Raw genomic sequence first — 17,057 nt, 5'->3', positions numbered from 1 at the left:
AGTATATCTGGGGAATGGGATTGTGGGGGGAGGCAAAGGAGAGGGCGAAGTCTTCTTGCACTTATACGCTTCTGTACTGCAGGATTTGTTGTCAATGCGCTGGCATCATTTTTGTAAGCAAAAGAGCCAGATCTGCAGATGGAGATGTGGTGTGTCTGATAGAGGGAGGTGGCGGCGGAAACTCTCTAGGCTTACTCAGAGCCCCGCCTCCCACTACCGGGTATGTGTGTGGGGGGCACGAAGCTGTCACGTCAGCATGGCTCTGTGTGACCACAATGCAAGAGCCTGAGCTGGGGCTGTGGAAGGCACAGGGCTGTTCAGTGTGCAAGTGTAAGGCTCTGTAATCTCTGTAGGTCAGAAGGAAGGGGGGCCTGGGCTACCCAGGGTGGCAGAGTCAGGGCCTGGGGTGGTCACCAAATTGATTCGAGCTCAGGTTAAAGTCAACCCTTGCAATTGGTGGGACTGCCCTGAAATGCTGCCTAAGGAGGGAGTGAGCTCTCAGTCACGGAAGTATTCAAGCAGAGGCACCCGAGAGGGCTGAGGGGGCTGCTGTTAACAGTGGTACCTGAGTTCGAGGCAATCACAGCCTGGCCAGCTCAACTCACAAACGTTTCTTAAATTCTGTTGGCTTCTCTTCTCCATGACTGCGATAGTCTGACTTATCATTTAGCAAATATCTACTCACTTCTCCCACCATGGGGGAAGCACCCTTCCCTGTCCCACTGGCTTTGGCCAGTGGAATGTGAATGGACGTGATGTGAACAACAGCGCCTTCCATATTCTTGTGCCATCTGCCTTGCTCTTGGGCTCCAGTAATCTTCTATGGAAACATTTTCCTCAGGTAGCTGCCACCCGTTCAGCCTGAGCCTCAGCGCAGAGACATGCAGAGCAGCCCTGAGCCTGACCCACAGTGTGGAGCCAAGCCAACGTGCAGCCTAAAGCAGAGCTGCCCAGCCAAGCCCAACCTTGACCAGCCAGACCATGGTCATCCTGCAGATAAGTCAGCATGAGAATAAAGGCTTATTGTTAGCCACTGACTTTGGGGGTAGTTTGTTACACAGCATTATGTAGCAATAGCTGGCTGATACACCACCCTAGCGCACGCTATCCTCTCTTCCCTCTTGTCTACACAGCAGAAAAAGATTACCTTAAAAAGTAAATCAGGTCATGATAATCCTTTCCGCCCCTCACCCCAGGCTTTCCATCTTACTCAGAGTAAATCCAAACTCTTTTATTGCCTACGAGACACTGTGTAGTCCAAATCCTAACTCATCAAATGAATTTTGTATCCCTTTTTGCTGTTTCCACCACACCTGACCCTGCCTAGCCCTCTCATGCCTCGAGCACATCAAGCCTCCTCTTCTTCAGGGCCTTTGTACTTGCTGTCCCTCTGCCTACAACACTGTTCTTCCACATCTTTGTGGCTGGCTCCCTAAATTTGCCTGTCAGTTTTAATGCTGCCCCCTCAGGAAGGACTTCCCGGGTACTCTAAGAGCCATCCCCAACCTCCACCTAGCAACTTTCTGTTCCATGACCCTTTTTGCTAACCTGGAAATATTGACCAGTTTGCCATCTGTCTTCCTGACTACAAAGTAAACGCCATGAGGTCAGAGCTCTTGTCTGTTCTGTTCACCACTGAAGCCCCGGAGCTCCCATCTCAATGCAGCAGACTGGCACTGGACAAATGTTGGTTGCATGGATAATTACTTGGGAATCAGAAGGCTTGGCTGAAGTTCTAGCCCTGCCTCTAACTTGCTAGATGACCAGGGGAAAGGAGGATGCAAGTCTAACACATGGAGGGAGAAGAATGGCTGTTCCCCACCCCCATCTGGCCTGGGCCAGGTGCTCTCATATCGATGGCGGACAAAAGAAAGCTTCACCCTCCACCCCTTTGACTGGGATAAATTAAACATGAGCTGTCTGTTGGGCTGGCCCTTCTTCCCCTCTCCTGTCTTGGCTGAGCCCACACTATGTGCCCCACACCGTGCCCTGACTTCAGATTTAGGACTAGGCAGACTGGTCTCACTGGGGACCCAGCGGAGGCAGAGAAGGTATTCCCGTGGCCTACAGCCCAGCTAATCTCTTTAACTTTACAATGTCTCCATCTTGGTCTGTTAATTCCTTTAACTTTGCAAATAAGCCCCTTGGCCTGCTAATCCCTTTGAGGTTACAAATGGGCCCCACAGAAGTGAGAAAGGGTGAAGTCAGAGTTCCCGGTAATGAAGTGTTTGAACTTGGATTCCTCCTGACATGTGCAGCACAATGAGATGATTTTCTCTCTAATGAGATTAGGAAATTCTATTAGTGTTCTGGGCTGCTGACCTGATTCCACAAGGCTGAGACTCCAGGGCTGGACCTGCAGGGGGGCCTAGGCCACCGGGATTCACTGTTCCTGAAAGACCCGACATCCCCCCCTCCAGGAGATGGCCAGGGCCCTCCCGGCCCCCTGGGACACTGTGGTCTGACCCCATTGCGCTCCCAGGACCCTCTCTGTGACTCTCCGCTCCAGAGGAGTGTGACTGCCCCAGGCACACTGCAATGCACCCCGGGCGTCTTTACTCCTTCCTCCTCAATAATAAAGGTAACATAAAGTAATAGTAATGACTTGAACATGAGGCAAGTACCAGTCTAATCACCGGACGGGTCTTAACCCTTTTAGTCCTCACCACAAACTGCTGACGTGGGTAGTAATTTTATTTCTACTTAACCGATGAGGAAATTGAGGCACAGACCGATTCGTCAACCTGCACCAAGTCCCACAGCCAGAGCCAGAGTCTGAGCTGGAGCAAAACAGGCCGTTTGGCTGTGAGCCCTCTCCCTTCAGCCCCACCTCCACCTTCCTGATCAAGGCTCCCTGTGGTGTCCTAGCTTTCTCAGGAAGTCTCTCCTCCTTTGTCTCCTGCAGGCCTTGGGTATAAGCCACGCATGTGTTCTTTTCCGGGATGGGCTGCCCTGGGCACTGTGTGGGGGGTAGAGGTCAGCAAAGACACTCCAGGGCTGACCGGGCAGTCATCAGTCAGTCGGGCTCAGCTACTGAGTGATCAGAGCTCTGGCTGGCCTTTCACGCTCTGCCCTGTCGGTCCGTTACCTTTTTGACGGTAACTCCAACTCCTTTTGCCTTTGCTTCCTGGGTTCCGACAATTCTGACCTCATGGCATTTCCTTCAAGAGGCTGGGCATGCTCCTGCCTCAGGGCCTTTGCACTGGCTGCTCTAGAGGCCCGGAACATGCTTCCCTCAGATGATACAATGATGGTATATTATTATAACATTATCACAGCATCAACGTACACATGATGTCCTGATTGCTGTACCCATATGAGATCATTCATCCTCACAGCAATCTGAAATGGGTGTTTTAATTCATTTTACAGATGACAGACACACAGAGAAAGAAAGAAACTTGCCCACGGCCATCCAGCTGGTAAGCTATGAGCTGGAATTCAAACCCAGCTTGTGTCTAGAATCTGGGTGCTATATCACCCCTCTGCCTCCGAGTTTCAGAAAGCAGCCTGGCTCCCACCCCTGCCTCCTCTAGGTCTTTGTTTAAATGCCTCCTAATGGGTAAGGGTTCCCGCTCCCCCACACTTACTCTTGCCCTCCCACAGCACTTATTATTTGGACTAATGTTTACCAGTTTGTAAAGTACTGAAATATTTAAGGCCTGGTGAATAATTGTTGTCCAGAACCCCGTAAGTATCCCTTGGCCACTCTGGCCCCTTTCCCAGAAGCCCCTGCATTGCCCAGGATCCAACAGCTCTACGGACTAATGCCTGGCACGTATGGGGCCTTCAGGACACCGGTCCTGTGCCAACACGGCATCTCGGTGCCTGAGCCTTACCGTTGCTAACCATTTAACTCTTATCCCTCTTTATCAACATTATACACCATATATACATATATACCTCTTTCTCTTCTTTTTTTGATGTTTGCTCATCTGCCCCCGTTATCATGGAAGCTCTATGAGGGCAGAGATTTTTTTGCTGTTGTTTGTTTGTTTGTTTTTGCTATTAACCCCCAGAGCCCAACATACAACAGGTGCTCAGTAAGTAGTAGGTGTGTATTTTGGACCTGGCACCGGTGACCAGTTTGGGAGACCAGATCTGCCCTGGGGCTGCATCACGGGGCTAGCTCACCGTGTCTGGGGGGCGATCCGGGATCACAGGGCGGAGGAGGTGGCTCCCTGGGGAGGTGGCCTCAGCGTCGCCCGCCCCCAGCAAGGAGACCACCCCGTTGCAGTCCACGGTGCTGTTCCTTTTCCCATTGAGGGCGTGGCCAGGAGCTGAGGTCCCTGGACTGAGCTGTCCCTGGGCACTAGGCCGGCGCAGAGGCCAGGGCACCAGCAGAGACGTGCGGTGGCTCTCGCTGTCCCCCGCTGTACTGTTTTCGTCATCTGCGAAATCTGTCTCTGAGCCCAGATCTCGCCTGCGAAAGGTGAAAATGCTCCCGCGGCTGGAGCGCGGCTTCATGGAGGTCCTGCTGAGGCCGTGGATGCTGCTCAGACGATTCTGGGGGCACAGGGAGAAGGCACACGACCAAGCCAGCTCTTCACGTGCTCCCAGCCTGTCCCCTGTGGTGTTCTCTGAGACTGAGAAGTTCTCTCAGAGCAATGAGAGGTTTGGGGTTTTTTTGTTTTTGGTTTTTTTTTTTTTTGTTTTAGCAGGCTCCATGCCCAGCAGGGCTTGATCTCATGACCCTAAGATCTAGACCTCAGCTGAGATCAAGAGTCGGATGCTTAACTGACTGAGCCACCCAGGTGCCCCAAGCATTGAGGGGTTTTTGCTGGCCACTCAGAAACTGGGCATGGAGGTGGCGAGCCAGGGTGTGTTCAGAGGAGGGGGTACAGTCAATCCTGCATCATCTGGGATCTCTGCTCACTTCAAGCTTGTGTCTCTGGGGCTTTGAGATTCAAGCTGACCTGCGCCTGAAGATGTGACTATGGCTGGGCAGGGGGAGAAGGAGGCAGGAGAGCTCCTGCTGGTACAAGCAGGCCTGGCCTGAGCAGGATGGGGGCCATGAGCATGCACCAGACTCACATGGGATTGTCCTTGGGCACCTACCCATCCATACCGCAGGGTGTCCCCTGGTCAGAGCCCCAACACTAGAGACTTAGCCAATGTTGGGGACATCATAACACCCGAACTTAGCTCATCTCTCTGCCCAGACCTCTTCCAATCCAAGAGTGGTCATTGGGAAACAGGAAGGGCTGGGAGGGGCTCAAGGATACTTTCCCTGAGGAGCAAGCATAAGGGGCTGTGACTGCACCAGGGGCCCAACATGATGAGCTTTTGATGCCAGACCTGAAAGGGTCAGAGTCACGGCTGGGAATTACCATTGCTCTGGGACCATCCTCCGAGTCGGACTTGGGGAACCTGTCATCCCCACACTCTTCTGTCCCCGAAGACATTCGTTTTCTCCTCTTGCTTCTTCTCTCATGGGTGGTTACTGGGGCCAAAGGGGACATCTCCAAGGAGCTGCGGGACACAGTGTCCACACCCCTGATGGTGAGGGCCTGGAAAAGGTGGAAGAGATATTTTGGTTACTGAGACTTTGTGCAGTCTCAGGCTAGGGCAGGCCAGGCAACTTTCAGTATCTCACTTTCCCCATCGGGAAGCAGACTTGCACACTTAACCCCAGACAAGGGTATCATGGACAGATGAGCTCAAACAGACCCAGGATGTTTTGAGAAAAATCAAAGTCCAGGGAAGAGAGGAAAGAAGTGGCTGATGTGGGCAGCTCCTGGAAGAGGGGAGTATAAGGGACAATTGTGTGTGTGTGTGTGTGCGTGTGTGTGTGCGTGTGTGTGTGTCGGGGGGGGGTTTGATGAGCAGAGGAAGTAACAGAATTAGAGGGCAAGAGATCTTCTAGAAGGTTGAGCTGGCCAGAACTGGTGCTGGGGGAGGTGGCATGGGGCAGTGAGAAGACAGTGGATGTCTAACAGCTGGCTCTGTAGTTAGCCTGCAGTACCTGTGTGTGGAGCTATAGGTAACCAGCACAGTACCGCCATGCTTATCTTCTGAGCTGGTTCAGGCCTCCAGCCTTGGACCTTCCTCTTCCAGCCACCAGAAGGCATCCCTTGATTGGGATTAACTCAGTCCACGGACACGTGGTACTCTTTTACCCAGCATGCACTAGGCTCCTTTATGCAGGAACCACTACCTTTACCCAGTGGGCACCATTTTTAGCGAGCTGACACCGTTGTCTCTCAGAAGACACCATGGTCATAGGGAACACTTTCCTCAGCAGGCACCAATCACAGTGCCCACCTGTACCCAGCGGGCACTACTTTCACCTAGCAGGCACCTCATCACCAGGCACTGTCTTTACAAGGTAGGTATCAAATTTTTACCTAGCAGACACCACGTTCACATGAAATACTTTACCCAACAGATGCCGACTTTACCCAGCAGGAACGGCCTTTCATCCAGCAGGTGCCAAACTTAAAGGCACCAGCTTTACCCAGCATGCATCACACTCGCAGATACCAGCTTTACCCAGCATGCACCATGCTTATAGGCACCAGCTTTACCCAGCATGAATCACACTCGCAGACACCAGCTTTACCCAGCATGCACCATGCTTACAGGCACCAGCTTTACCTAGCACGCATCACACTCACAGACACCAGCTTTACCCAGCATGCACCATGCTTACAGGCAACAGCTTTACCCAGAATGCATCACAGTTGCAGACACCAGCTTTACCCAGCATGCACCACGCTTACAGGTACCAGCTTTATTCAGCAGGCGCCATGCCACAGGCACCAGCTTTACCCAGCATGCATCACAGTTGCAGACACCAGCTTTACCCAGCATGCATCACAGTTGCAGACACCAGCTTTACCCAGCATGCACCACGCTTACAGGTACCAGCTTTATTCAGTAGGCACCATGCCCACAGGCACCAGCTTTACCCAGCATGCATCACAGTTGCAGACATCAGCTTTACCCAGCATGCATCACAGTTGCAGACACCAGCTTTACCCAGCATGCATCACAGTTGCAGACACCAGCTTTACCCAGCATGCACCACGTTTACAGGTACCAGCTTTATTCAGTAGGCGCCATGCCCACAGGCACCAGCTTTACGCAGCAGGACCTGCCCTTTATCCAGCAGACGCCACACTTATAGATATCAGCTTTATCAGCGGGCACTAGCTTTACCCAGCATGTACGAGGTTTACAGGCACCCACAGTAAGGAGAGGACTTGGTTTGGAGGTTCCTTGGCTGCACTGCTCACCCACCTCATGCTCTTTCCTGAGCATCTCCATGGCCTCCTGGAAGCGCTTTTCCTTCTCCTCAGTCTCAGCAATGGTGGCTTGGTTTTGCTCTTCGTAGGCCATGGCAACCACAGCCAGGATCAGGTTCACCAGGTAGAAGGAGCCCAGGAAGATGACAAGCATGAAGAAGATCATGTAGATCTTCCCTGCAGACCTCAGGGTCTGGGGGAGTAAGGCAATAGAAGTTATCTTCACTGGAGCCCCTTCTAGGTCATGGTCAGGGAATTTCAAGTTGTCCAGTCTGACTGTGCCGAAGGTTCAAATGGCCACAGCCTGGGCAGGGAGTAGAGCATACCCTATCTATAGAGGTAAATGTCCTAACCTATAGAGAAGAACGACCTACACGCGGGGGATAGTGTACCACCCACGGAGGGAGGCAGAATGTTCCAGTCAACAGAGGAAATTTGCATGCATAGAGGGGACTATTCCATCACATAGGATGAAGTGTTGCACTCACAGAGCACAGAATGTCCCATATAGAGGGACAGGTACTTGTTTACCAGCAAAAAGAAAGTTTCTTTGCTTGCTGTGTCCTATTCCTCAGATACAAAGTCCCTATCCCTTATTCCTTGAGCCTCCCCAGCTCTTGCCAGTGGAGAAGCTGCTGGGGCTACTTCTAGCTAAGCACCCGGGCATCCTGGTCCCTGATGTGGGCCCCTAACCTGTTCCTGGTGTTCCTCTGCTGCCGGGGCACCCGAGTACCTGCTGGTAGAGGCGCTCCCAGCAGTCCTGCGTCATCAAGCGGAAGAGTGCCAGGAAGGCCCAGGCGAAGGAGTCGAAGCTGGTGTAGCCATGGTCAGGGTTGTCCCCTGCCTTTAGGCACCGGTAACCCTCGGGACATGTCCTGCAGTCAGACACACAGACTCTGTCCCATGCTGTGAGCCCTTCCTCCCACCTCCCGCCCTGAGGTGCTCCCTGGCCCTGATTCTTCTCCCTGGGCAGCCCAGCATATGCCCCACATCTTCATGAGGCTGAGTTTCATGAACTTAGTGCCACACTGCTGGTCCTGCTGCCGTGACTTTTCATGCCGTGCCTCCCGCCTGGGACACCGTCTTCGTCTTTTTTTCTACCCATCCGTATTCAGCTAGGACTAAATCCAGCTTCTGCCCACACGATATACCATCCCTGCTGCTATGTGAGTTGTCTCTCCCCTCACAGAGGAAGTGCCAAGGTCCTGGCTCATAGGCTTTTCCTCTGGCTGCTTACCCCACAGGGAGATGGGCAAGGAGTTGGCCTGCAGTGGGAGGAGGGCAGCGAGGCTTGGTTAAACAGCATGGAGCTGAAGAGCATGAAGCCCAGGGCAAATGTCAGGTCATGGGGTTGAGGGATGCTGCTGGAGTGGATGGGCTGGGGCCTGGCCACATCTGGAGAACATGCCCATTTGCATGACTGCCCACACAGGCATAGTGAGGTGGACTGATGGTTCACAGAGCTGGATGGGATACCTTCTCTCCCGCAGATGGCCCACTGGGCTGGATTCACGAGTGTAAGAGACAGAAGGTGGGGGAAGGGGACTCGGCAAGTGGGAGGATGCAGCCTTTGTGCCTTGCTCATGTCCTAAGACCCTCCAGACAATCTCTTCAGCGACAAGAAGGGCTGGAACCTCATACTGAGAGATGTGGGACTGCAGCCCCACAGAGACACTCCCTCACCAGGTGAGCCTGTGTGTCCTGCCCTCCCGCTAACAACTGTGGCGCAGGCACACTGATCCAGACCCCGTAAGCACAGGGCCCTGGGAGCTGCACGTGGCTACGGGGCATCTCTGGGTACCACACTCAGACTGTGGGTGCAGGCTCTGCTTGCCCTGGAGGAGAGTCTAGGCGGCTGGGGGAAGCCATACTCACTCCTGACCCAGGGCACAGATGGGTAGGGAGGGAGTGAAGACTGGAGGGAAAGGGAACACCCTGGTGCGGGGGGGGGGGGGGGGGAGGGCTTCCGCAAAGGAATGGAGCCAGGGTTGGGCTGGTGGGAGGCACTGCGCGCTCTGTTCACCCTCCCTGCCTCAGAACTGTCTCCCCTGTGGTGGGGGCGGGGTAGACAAGATGCCAGGGGCCTGGCAGGGAAGAGAGGTAGGGGAAAGCCTGGGGTCAAGGGCATAAGCTGAAAGCATAGTCAGTTGAGAAAGCACAGAGGGATCCCCCCTCCCCTGCCGCCCTTGCTTCACCTCACCCCTGCTGGGTGAGGTGGCCCTGGGGGGCGGGTGCGCCACATACCCGGCATCAGAGCTGTTCCCACACAGTAACACATCAGAGGTGCCGTTCTTCAGCAAGTAATTTCCTGAAAGAGGAACAACCGATGGTGAAGGGCATGTGTGTTCCCAGACTCCCGGGGTTCCTGTGTTGCGCCCAAGACTCTGGGGAGGTAGAGATGCCACTGGTGGTCTCTTCTCTGCTCCTGCCCTGACCCCTACCCTCTGCCTGGCCAGGACTGAGGCAATGCCAGCTGCTTCCCTGGCCTGCCTCCTGCTCCTCCTCAGACGTTCAGCTGCCTAGTCCCCCACGCTCCCCCCACAGGGAGCTTCTGTACCCTGCCCCGAGCCACTCAGGATGACACCCAGGGCCAAGAGAGGCCTTGAACCAGGAGGCGGGGGTCTGGGCAGAGACCCAGCTCGGCTACTGAGTCACGGCATGGTCTTGGAAGGCTACTGCCCAGCTCCGTCTGGGCCCACTTTTTTGAGCAAGTGAAAGAAGCTACAGTCACCGTGGTGATACCGTGGTCTGCTCAGACAGGCCTGGGGCTGAGCCAGGTGACACATGGGACACCTAGTCCTGTCCTCTCCTCTCTGGACATTGGTCAGTCCCCATCAGCCACCACTACAGGCCTCAGTTTTAAGCAGCAGTTCTCAAATTGTGGTCCCCAGCCCAGCGGCAGCAGGCATCAACTGGGACCTGGTGAGAAACGTAACTTCCCGAATGCCACCCCAGATCTACGGACTCAGGAACCCTGGGGGTGCCTCCCAGCACCATGTGCTTTCTGGAGCCCTCCAGGTGACTAGGACACATGGAAGTTTTAGAACCACTGCTATTTGGCCACAGCCGAACCGTAAGCAAATTGAGTCACTGAGTTGTGGTCTGTTTCTTTTTCCAAAGTGGACTGCGGGTATAGGGAAGAGGCCCTAACTTCAGAATGTCCCTGGAGGCCCTTGTGGCCTGGAATCTGGCCTTGCACCAGTGTCTACCTTTGAACCAGACTGATGGTTCTAGTTAAGAGAGGTGCTGGCCAGCAGCCTAGAAAATAGAAAATCAATAGAAATGATAGGAGGGGCTCATGTCATTTTGTACAATCAGTGAGTTTGTTCTGACCCTCTCTTGGGACTCTGGGGGGCACGCGTATGGAATTAATATCCTGTCAAAGAACACGGAAGTCAACTGAAACATCCCATTCAAAGCAGGTGGGGCCTCCACTCTGAAGCCTCACAAAATACCCCAGCTCCGTGTCCCACTCTTTCTCCAGCTAACACTCCTCTCTGGGCAGGCAGGTAGGCCTTCTCCCCGTTCCCGATTTTCTAGGGTCAGTCCCCCCACCAGCCATAGCAGCTGCCATCCTTTGTCTGCCTCTCCAGCTAACTCCATCCTTCCTGTTCCTCAAGTGTCTGGTCATCTAGCCTGAGAACTCACGAGGGCAGTCCCGGAGCCCGCTCCCCTTCTGTCCTCTCCTGGAGTTCCAAAGGGCTGGAATCCCCAAGCACATCTCTGGGTCTCCAGGGGACCGGGTAGGGCTTGAACAGCCCTTTGTGAGGAGGTCTGCCCTCTGGCGAGGCCCGTGTGGCCTCACAAAGCCCTGCCTGGGCCACAGGGTGAGCCCGCACCTGGGTCGCTGAGGTAGAGGTCCAGTGACTCCCAGACCAGGCCGTCGGCCTCCACAGAGCCATTGGTGTCGTTGAGTGCCGTGAAGTTGCGGACACACTTGTGCCTCAGGTTGCCCATGAACAGCTGCAGGCCGATGAGGGCGAAGACGCTGAGGCAGAAGACCGTGAGGACCATCACATCGGCCAGCTTCTTCACGGACTGGATCAGGGCCCCCACAATGGTCTTCAGACCTGGGGAAGGCAAGAACGAGCAGGGGGTCACCCACAGGCCCCATGATCCCCGCTCCACTGGGTGGGGGCCAGGCCTGCGGGGGTGCTGGGCCAGGTGAGCAATCCTGAGGTGGGGGCAGGTGAAGGTCCAGGCCCATTCCAGGGCAATGGAAGGGCGTCTGTCTTGATCCTTGAGAAGGGGAGACACAAGCCATGCCTGGTAGAGGAATGTGGTGTGTGCTTGGGGGACTGGGGGGACTATTAGGAGGTCTGGCAAGGTCATGGTGGGTAATGTCCTAAAGGGTCTGTTCTGGCTAGGGCCCCACTTTTGGAAAATCTTCAAGGGCAGGGAAGGGTTGACCTATTTTGCATTTTCCTCCTCTGCCCTGCCCCTCCGGGACCCATCCCCTTCCACCCCATTCCCGAAAGCCAAGAGGCCGTGATGTGTTAGTCGCACGGCCCAGCTCCCTGCAGAAGCCAGCACCACACAGCGAAGTGACAGCACAGCACGTGTAGACGCCGTTGGTCTGACACCGAGCTACTGTCCTACAAGTCTGAGCAGAGCATTGGGAGAGAGGGGGCTTCTCTGCCAGCAGCAGAGCCCTGCCTCCCGCCCCCACTCCCCATCCCCGATCAAAGCGGCCAGATCTCAGATGAAGCTCCATCCATCCATCCATCCATCGTCCAGCCGGTTAATGTGTTAGGAGCACCCATGGTGGCTGTGCCCACAGCTGCCATGCCCATGACCTCGAGACAGGGAGGCAGCGATGGGCAACCATGGGAGGGGGTAGAAAGTCCTCCCACTGTGCTACCAGCGCTGCTGCCTGCCCGCAGCTCAGAGGCACTCAGCGTGCTCAGTGGAAATCGTCCTGGCAGATGTTGGCAACTGCCCTGGGCAGGCGTGGACCTTGCAGGGGTCTGGGCCTGGAGTGGTGGTGGCGGTGGGATCCCCATTCTGTAGCCCAGTGCGCCTCACCTCTAGCAGAGGTTCTAGGACCCCCTCAGTGAGCACACTCTGCACACACACTCCCGTATGTGGCAGGGAGCACAGGGCAAGAGGTGGTGGGCAACAGACTCTGCATCAACTATTAGTCTAAAGTATCTTTGGCCTAGAGCATCCAGTTCAAGGCCCAGCAAACCACTTCCTGGTCTGTGGACATAGTGTCCGTGGGGACAATCAGCTGATGAGCACAGATCCAGTCCTTAAATATTTCTCATATTGATGACAGAGTTCACATCCAGCAAGAATAAGTCCAATGAAGTAACAGGATTCTTTCTGAAATGACCCAAGTAGGGAAAGGTCTGGGCATCAATTGGGAAACTCTCCTGCCTCTGAAGTTCTAACAGGCTGGGTGAAGAGCCCTTGGAAACCAGCCATTCCAATTTCATTCCCATTTTGTGGGAGAGGAGACTGAGTTCTGGAGAGGGCCAAGACTCTTTAAACCTCAGCTCAGGAATCACCTCCTCCAAGGAGACTTCCATAATGCGGACCACAGCATTGTTCTAATGACCACTTTCAGGGGCTGCTGTCTGCTTCCTCACTGGGTTGCTGGCAGCTTTGAAGACATCCAGTGGGCCTGGGTTGAGGCTGGCAGGCTTCCTCCTTTACTCCAGGACTGAGAAATATTTTCCTTTGCTAGCCTTTCTTATAAACAGACTGGAACATGCCTTTTCTCAACTGCTGTGGTCAGTGTGCTTCTCTAATCTTGTGGGTGGATGATGTGAGGTTGTCCCTCGGACCCTAGAGGACAGACCCTGAGGCTTCTAAGCATGTATGTGTGCACTCAGGCCAATGACAATGCCTGTCTCAATGGAGGTGACTCTGTGCACTGGGGGCAGACTGGCCCACTTGCCACTCTCTCTTAGCAGGGGTCTGGGCCACTTGTGAGGAGCACATCCTATGGGGCAGAGGCCAGGAGGTACATTCTCAGATGCAGTTTGAACATAGCATAAGTGGGTGGGGGGTCCTCTTATAAGATAATTAACCCCACCAAAGGAGAGTCTGAACTCCTCCAAGGAGCTCAGAGCGGGGTCCCTGCCTTCCTGGGGGCAGCAACAGCTAGCTGGAGATCAAGGGTCCAGGACCTATGGCTTTCCAAATCGGGAGTGGATGCAACCACCTGCTTCACTTAATTCTTCCCTCAGCTCTGACACCTCCCCGGATCGGCGCAGTACAACCTGTCTCCAGCTGCCTTCTTGAAAGCAGTGCCTTCACCAATTCTGAGTGTGGCTGCATTCAGAAAAGCCTCTGGAAGGAACCTCTGGGCACTGCCCTGTGGGCTGTGAAATCATCATAAGCCTTTTGAGAGCTTTCCTGGATGCACGGGGTAGGCCGGCTTTGGTCCGGGCTTAGATTTCCCAGGTGCAATTGCCAACATCTGTCAAGGAGAATTGCTCCCTGCGGCTACCATGCACGGTCTGCTACGCCTCTACCGTGCCATGCAGCGAGGGCTGGTAGACGCCAAGGCCCGATGACACCTGTCCACAGAGTACACTCTGTTTCACGAAAGGAGGCTGCGGGGGCGGCTGTGCTTTTGTCACCAGAGGGGGCACAACGCAGGGACTGGGCACTCAGCCCGAGTTTCCCTTTTTTATTCTGGGTGTGTGCGCGTGCATGTGGTTTCCCTCAAACTCAGTTCTTTGGTTTCCTTATCGGAAGATGATGTTTCTGGCCGAAGCAATTCACATACAAGCTTTCAGCTATTCAAAGCGCTGAGTTCAGTTCGGGAAGGACCTCACCATCTTGGGAAGAATTTGGGTTCAATCCAGGACCTGCCATAGGAGCTGTGTGCCCCCCGGCATCTGTGAGGGTGGGCTTTGCTGGGGGTCAGCCCAAGGCCCCTCGTGAGGCTTTGAGGGGGACAGCCCTGTCTGCCGCCAACAGCCCCCACAGCCGAGCTCTGGGAAAGGTATTCTGGTGACAGGCACATTCGGAGGGGCCTTCCCAAGGGTCGCCTTGGGCCCAGGTGGCTGGGAAGGCCTGAGTGTGTCCCTCCAGCCTTGGCGTTTAACCTGATTTTTCACCTGAAATGACCGATATAGTTTTCAGGGCCCGGAGGACTCGGAAGGTACGTAAAGCTGAGACATTGCCCAGGTCCACAAATTCAGTTGTGTATCTGTAACAAGGGAAAGTCACACACGAGACAGTGACAACACGCCAGTAGGAGACACACGGTTGGGGGTGGGGGGGGGAGACAGAGAGAGAGTCACTTGTAGCTGAGATCTGAGAGGCAAATCTGGGCATCTTACCTGGGATAACTGAAATAGTTTTTAGAGCTCTCAGGACTCTGAAAGTTCGAAGAGCCGACAAATTGCCTAGTTTTATATTTTCTGATACATACCTGCAGAATCAAACCATAGTTATTGGGAATTACAAAGCAGCACCTCAGCCTGCCCTCCCCGACCCCCCACTCCCTTCTCCCCCTCCCACAGGGAGGGCTGCGGATGGCCCAGGGCTCCCTCAGGTTCTCTTCCACCTCTCCACCCTCCTGACACCAGGCCCTTGGCGAGATGACTTAGGGGTGTCCACACAGGAAGCCCCCACACGGGAGGTGGATCTCTCAGCGAGGTGTTCCTGATGGTCGGGTGACAGAGGAGCCAAGGCGGATTCTGGTCCCAGCTTTGTTCTGCATCTTCTGTCGTCTGTGATCAGCTTGTGCCTGGCTGTCCCGATCTGTGGACCCTCAAGCCCTGGTTGAGATCCTCACGGCGTCGTAGCTGGGTCTCTGAGGGCCGAGTCCCCCTCAGTCTCATCCCCAGACCTCTGGAGACCCCCAAGGAAGGCCTGGGGCTTCACAGGAGGAGGGACCTCAGGAATGAGCAGCCTTCTGGGTCTGCTTGGGCCTGAGTTACGCTCAGCAGGACTGAGTGGCTGAGCCGTTTCAACCTACAACTCGGACAGTCATCCATCTATGGTCTTCACAGGCACAGGAGGAAGGAGTTGGTCTCTGGGGCGCAGGGGACTGCCCAAGCAAGTGTGAGGATGTGCGTGGATGGACCACGTGAGCAGGCTGTCGAAGAGCTGGGTGGACAGTGCGTGACCAGGACCATCGGGACAGTGGCAAGTGACTTGTGATATTTAACCAAAGATTTCACATCCAGCGTATCTGACATTTAAGCGAAGGCGTCTGATGTTTAACAAAGGATGGTGGACTCAGGATGTCTGATTTTTAACCAAGTGTGTCGGACCTGGTGTCTGAGTGACATCAGACCCAGGCCGGCAGACCAATGAAGCCGGATAAGTGCCAAGGGTGGGCTGATCGTGCAGCTGGACTCACTCTGCCGGTTAGTCTGGACCTCCAGGCCCTTCCATTCTGCTCAGAGCTTCTGAATCTGCTTTCAAGCTATGGGTATCCACAGAGAAGGACTTGGTAGGATATGCCAAGTGTCCTGGAATCAGCCAGGTTCTGCTTTGTCCAGCTCTGACACTGGGTTGACACCAGATTCCTCTATGCCCACTCCTGGGGCCCTTCCATCTTCACGCGGCCCTGTAGACCATGCCTGCTCCCTCCTTACCACATCCCTTCAGAGATCAGAAGCCAGCAGACACATTCTCAGAGCTTTTCTTCTGGCTACACCAAATCTTTTTTGTGGTGTGGTTTCCGTTCCTTTCCTTGGACTTGCTTCAGCTTGTAAACTTCCGAGGGGGAGTGGAAATCACCTCCCTTACTTTGGCCCATATAGACCTATTAATTTGGTCCAAGCTCCCTCTCTACTTTTAATGGCTATTCCACCCTCTGGGATGACTCAGATCCTCAAACCTCTGTCCCACATTCTTCTTTCAGGCTTTACTTTCCATCTAGATACGGTGCTGCCACAGGACTTTCAGGTTTCGCCCAGAACATTGCTGATGTTGCCATCACACAAAAGCCATGGGTTCAGCCTGCTGGTGGCTCTGGGCCCCATTTCCTGCTGCCAGACAAATAAGTGTGGCCTGGGACAACAGTTTTTCTTACTCAGGACTCTGGTTCCAAGATTGTCTCTTCTGGTCACAGGGAGTGAGTGGAGCACTGTGCAGATCAGAGGGAACCAACTGTTCTTGCTTCTCTGCTCTTGCCCCTCCCAGACCCTGTCTATCCCCTCGAGTCTCCAGGGAAGCCCTGCTTGTCTGAAGCTTGGATTCTCTGCCTGTCTCTGCCTGTCCCAGTGTAGAACTCGCCTTCCCACACCCTCAGGCTTGCCCTCCATTCATGGTCCGCCTCCTCGGCAGCTGCTGTTCTGCACAGAGAAGCCAAGATCCCAAGGTGTGTGCTCCCAGCAGGCTTGCAAGGCCAGCTGAATGGCTGAGAACGGGGGCAGGCTGGTGGTCGTGTGTGAGGTCAGGACACGTGTGGGAGAGCAATGCTGAGGAGAAGGAAGTCTTGAAGGGGAGATGCAGGGCTGGGTGAGGGCTCTGTGTGTCTGTGACCATGTCTGTGACATGGGGGCTGCTGCCCTTTTACTTGATTCAGAGTCTCCGGTATGGCTGCTTTCCATGTGGGGGCCCTAGACCCTTAATGAGGCCTCTCTTGGGGCTCCAGGGATGTGTGGTCAAAGACCCTGTATCTGGCAAAGGGCCAGCTTCAGCAGTGGCCGGGTTGGGGTTAGAGCTCTGCCCCTGTCATTCCCCCAAGCCGTTCTGCTCATTCTACTCTGGCCAAGCAGCCAGGCAAGGGCAGACAGCTGGGGTGGTGCATCCTGGGCCTGGACACGGAAAGAGCAGAGGCTGGTGAGGGAGCATTCTATCCATCACACCAGCCCCAGGGCAGAGGGAAGCCCTTTT

General features: G+C 54.6%; 1 protein-coding gene across 1 annotated transcript in view; it reads right to left on the bottom strand.

Moving 5' to 3' along the window:
- SCN5A (sodium voltage-gated channel alpha subunit 5) overlaps window positions 1–17,057 on the bottom strand; it is a 92,760-nt gene that overhangs the window by 44,266 nt on the left and 31,437 nt on the right. Inside the window, exons 6-12 of the mRNA XM_057316022.1 lie at window positions 14,321–14,412; window positions 11,087–11,317; window positions 9,492–9,555; window positions 7,981–8,122; window positions 7,243–7,440; window positions 5,331–5,510; window positions 4,135–4,506 (exon numbers count right to left, since the gene is read on the bottom strand). Of these exons, the coding sequence (XP_057172005.1) occupies window positions 4,135–4,506; window positions 5,331–5,510; window positions 7,243–7,440; window positions 7,981–8,122; window positions 9,492–9,555; window positions 11,087–11,317; window positions 14,321–14,412 (1,279 nt within the window). The remainder of the gene's footprint in view (window positions 1–4,134; window positions 4,507–5,330; window positions 5,511–7,242; window positions 7,441–7,980; window positions 8,123–9,491; window positions 9,556–11,086; window positions 11,318–14,320; window positions 14,413–17,057) is intronic.

The sequence above is a fragment of the Ursus arctos genome, unplaced genomic scaffold, assembly GCF_023065955.2.
Source record: "Ursus arctos isolate Adak ecotype North America unplaced genomic scaffold, UrsArc2.0 scaffold_20, whole genome shotgun sequence".
Classification (NCBI taxonomy): domain Eukaryota; kingdom Metazoa; phylum Chordata; class Mammalia; order Carnivora; family Ursidae; genus Ursus; species Ursus arctos.
Note: the sequence above shows the minus strand (reverse complement) of the source record. Positions and strands in the feature narration are given on the sequence as shown.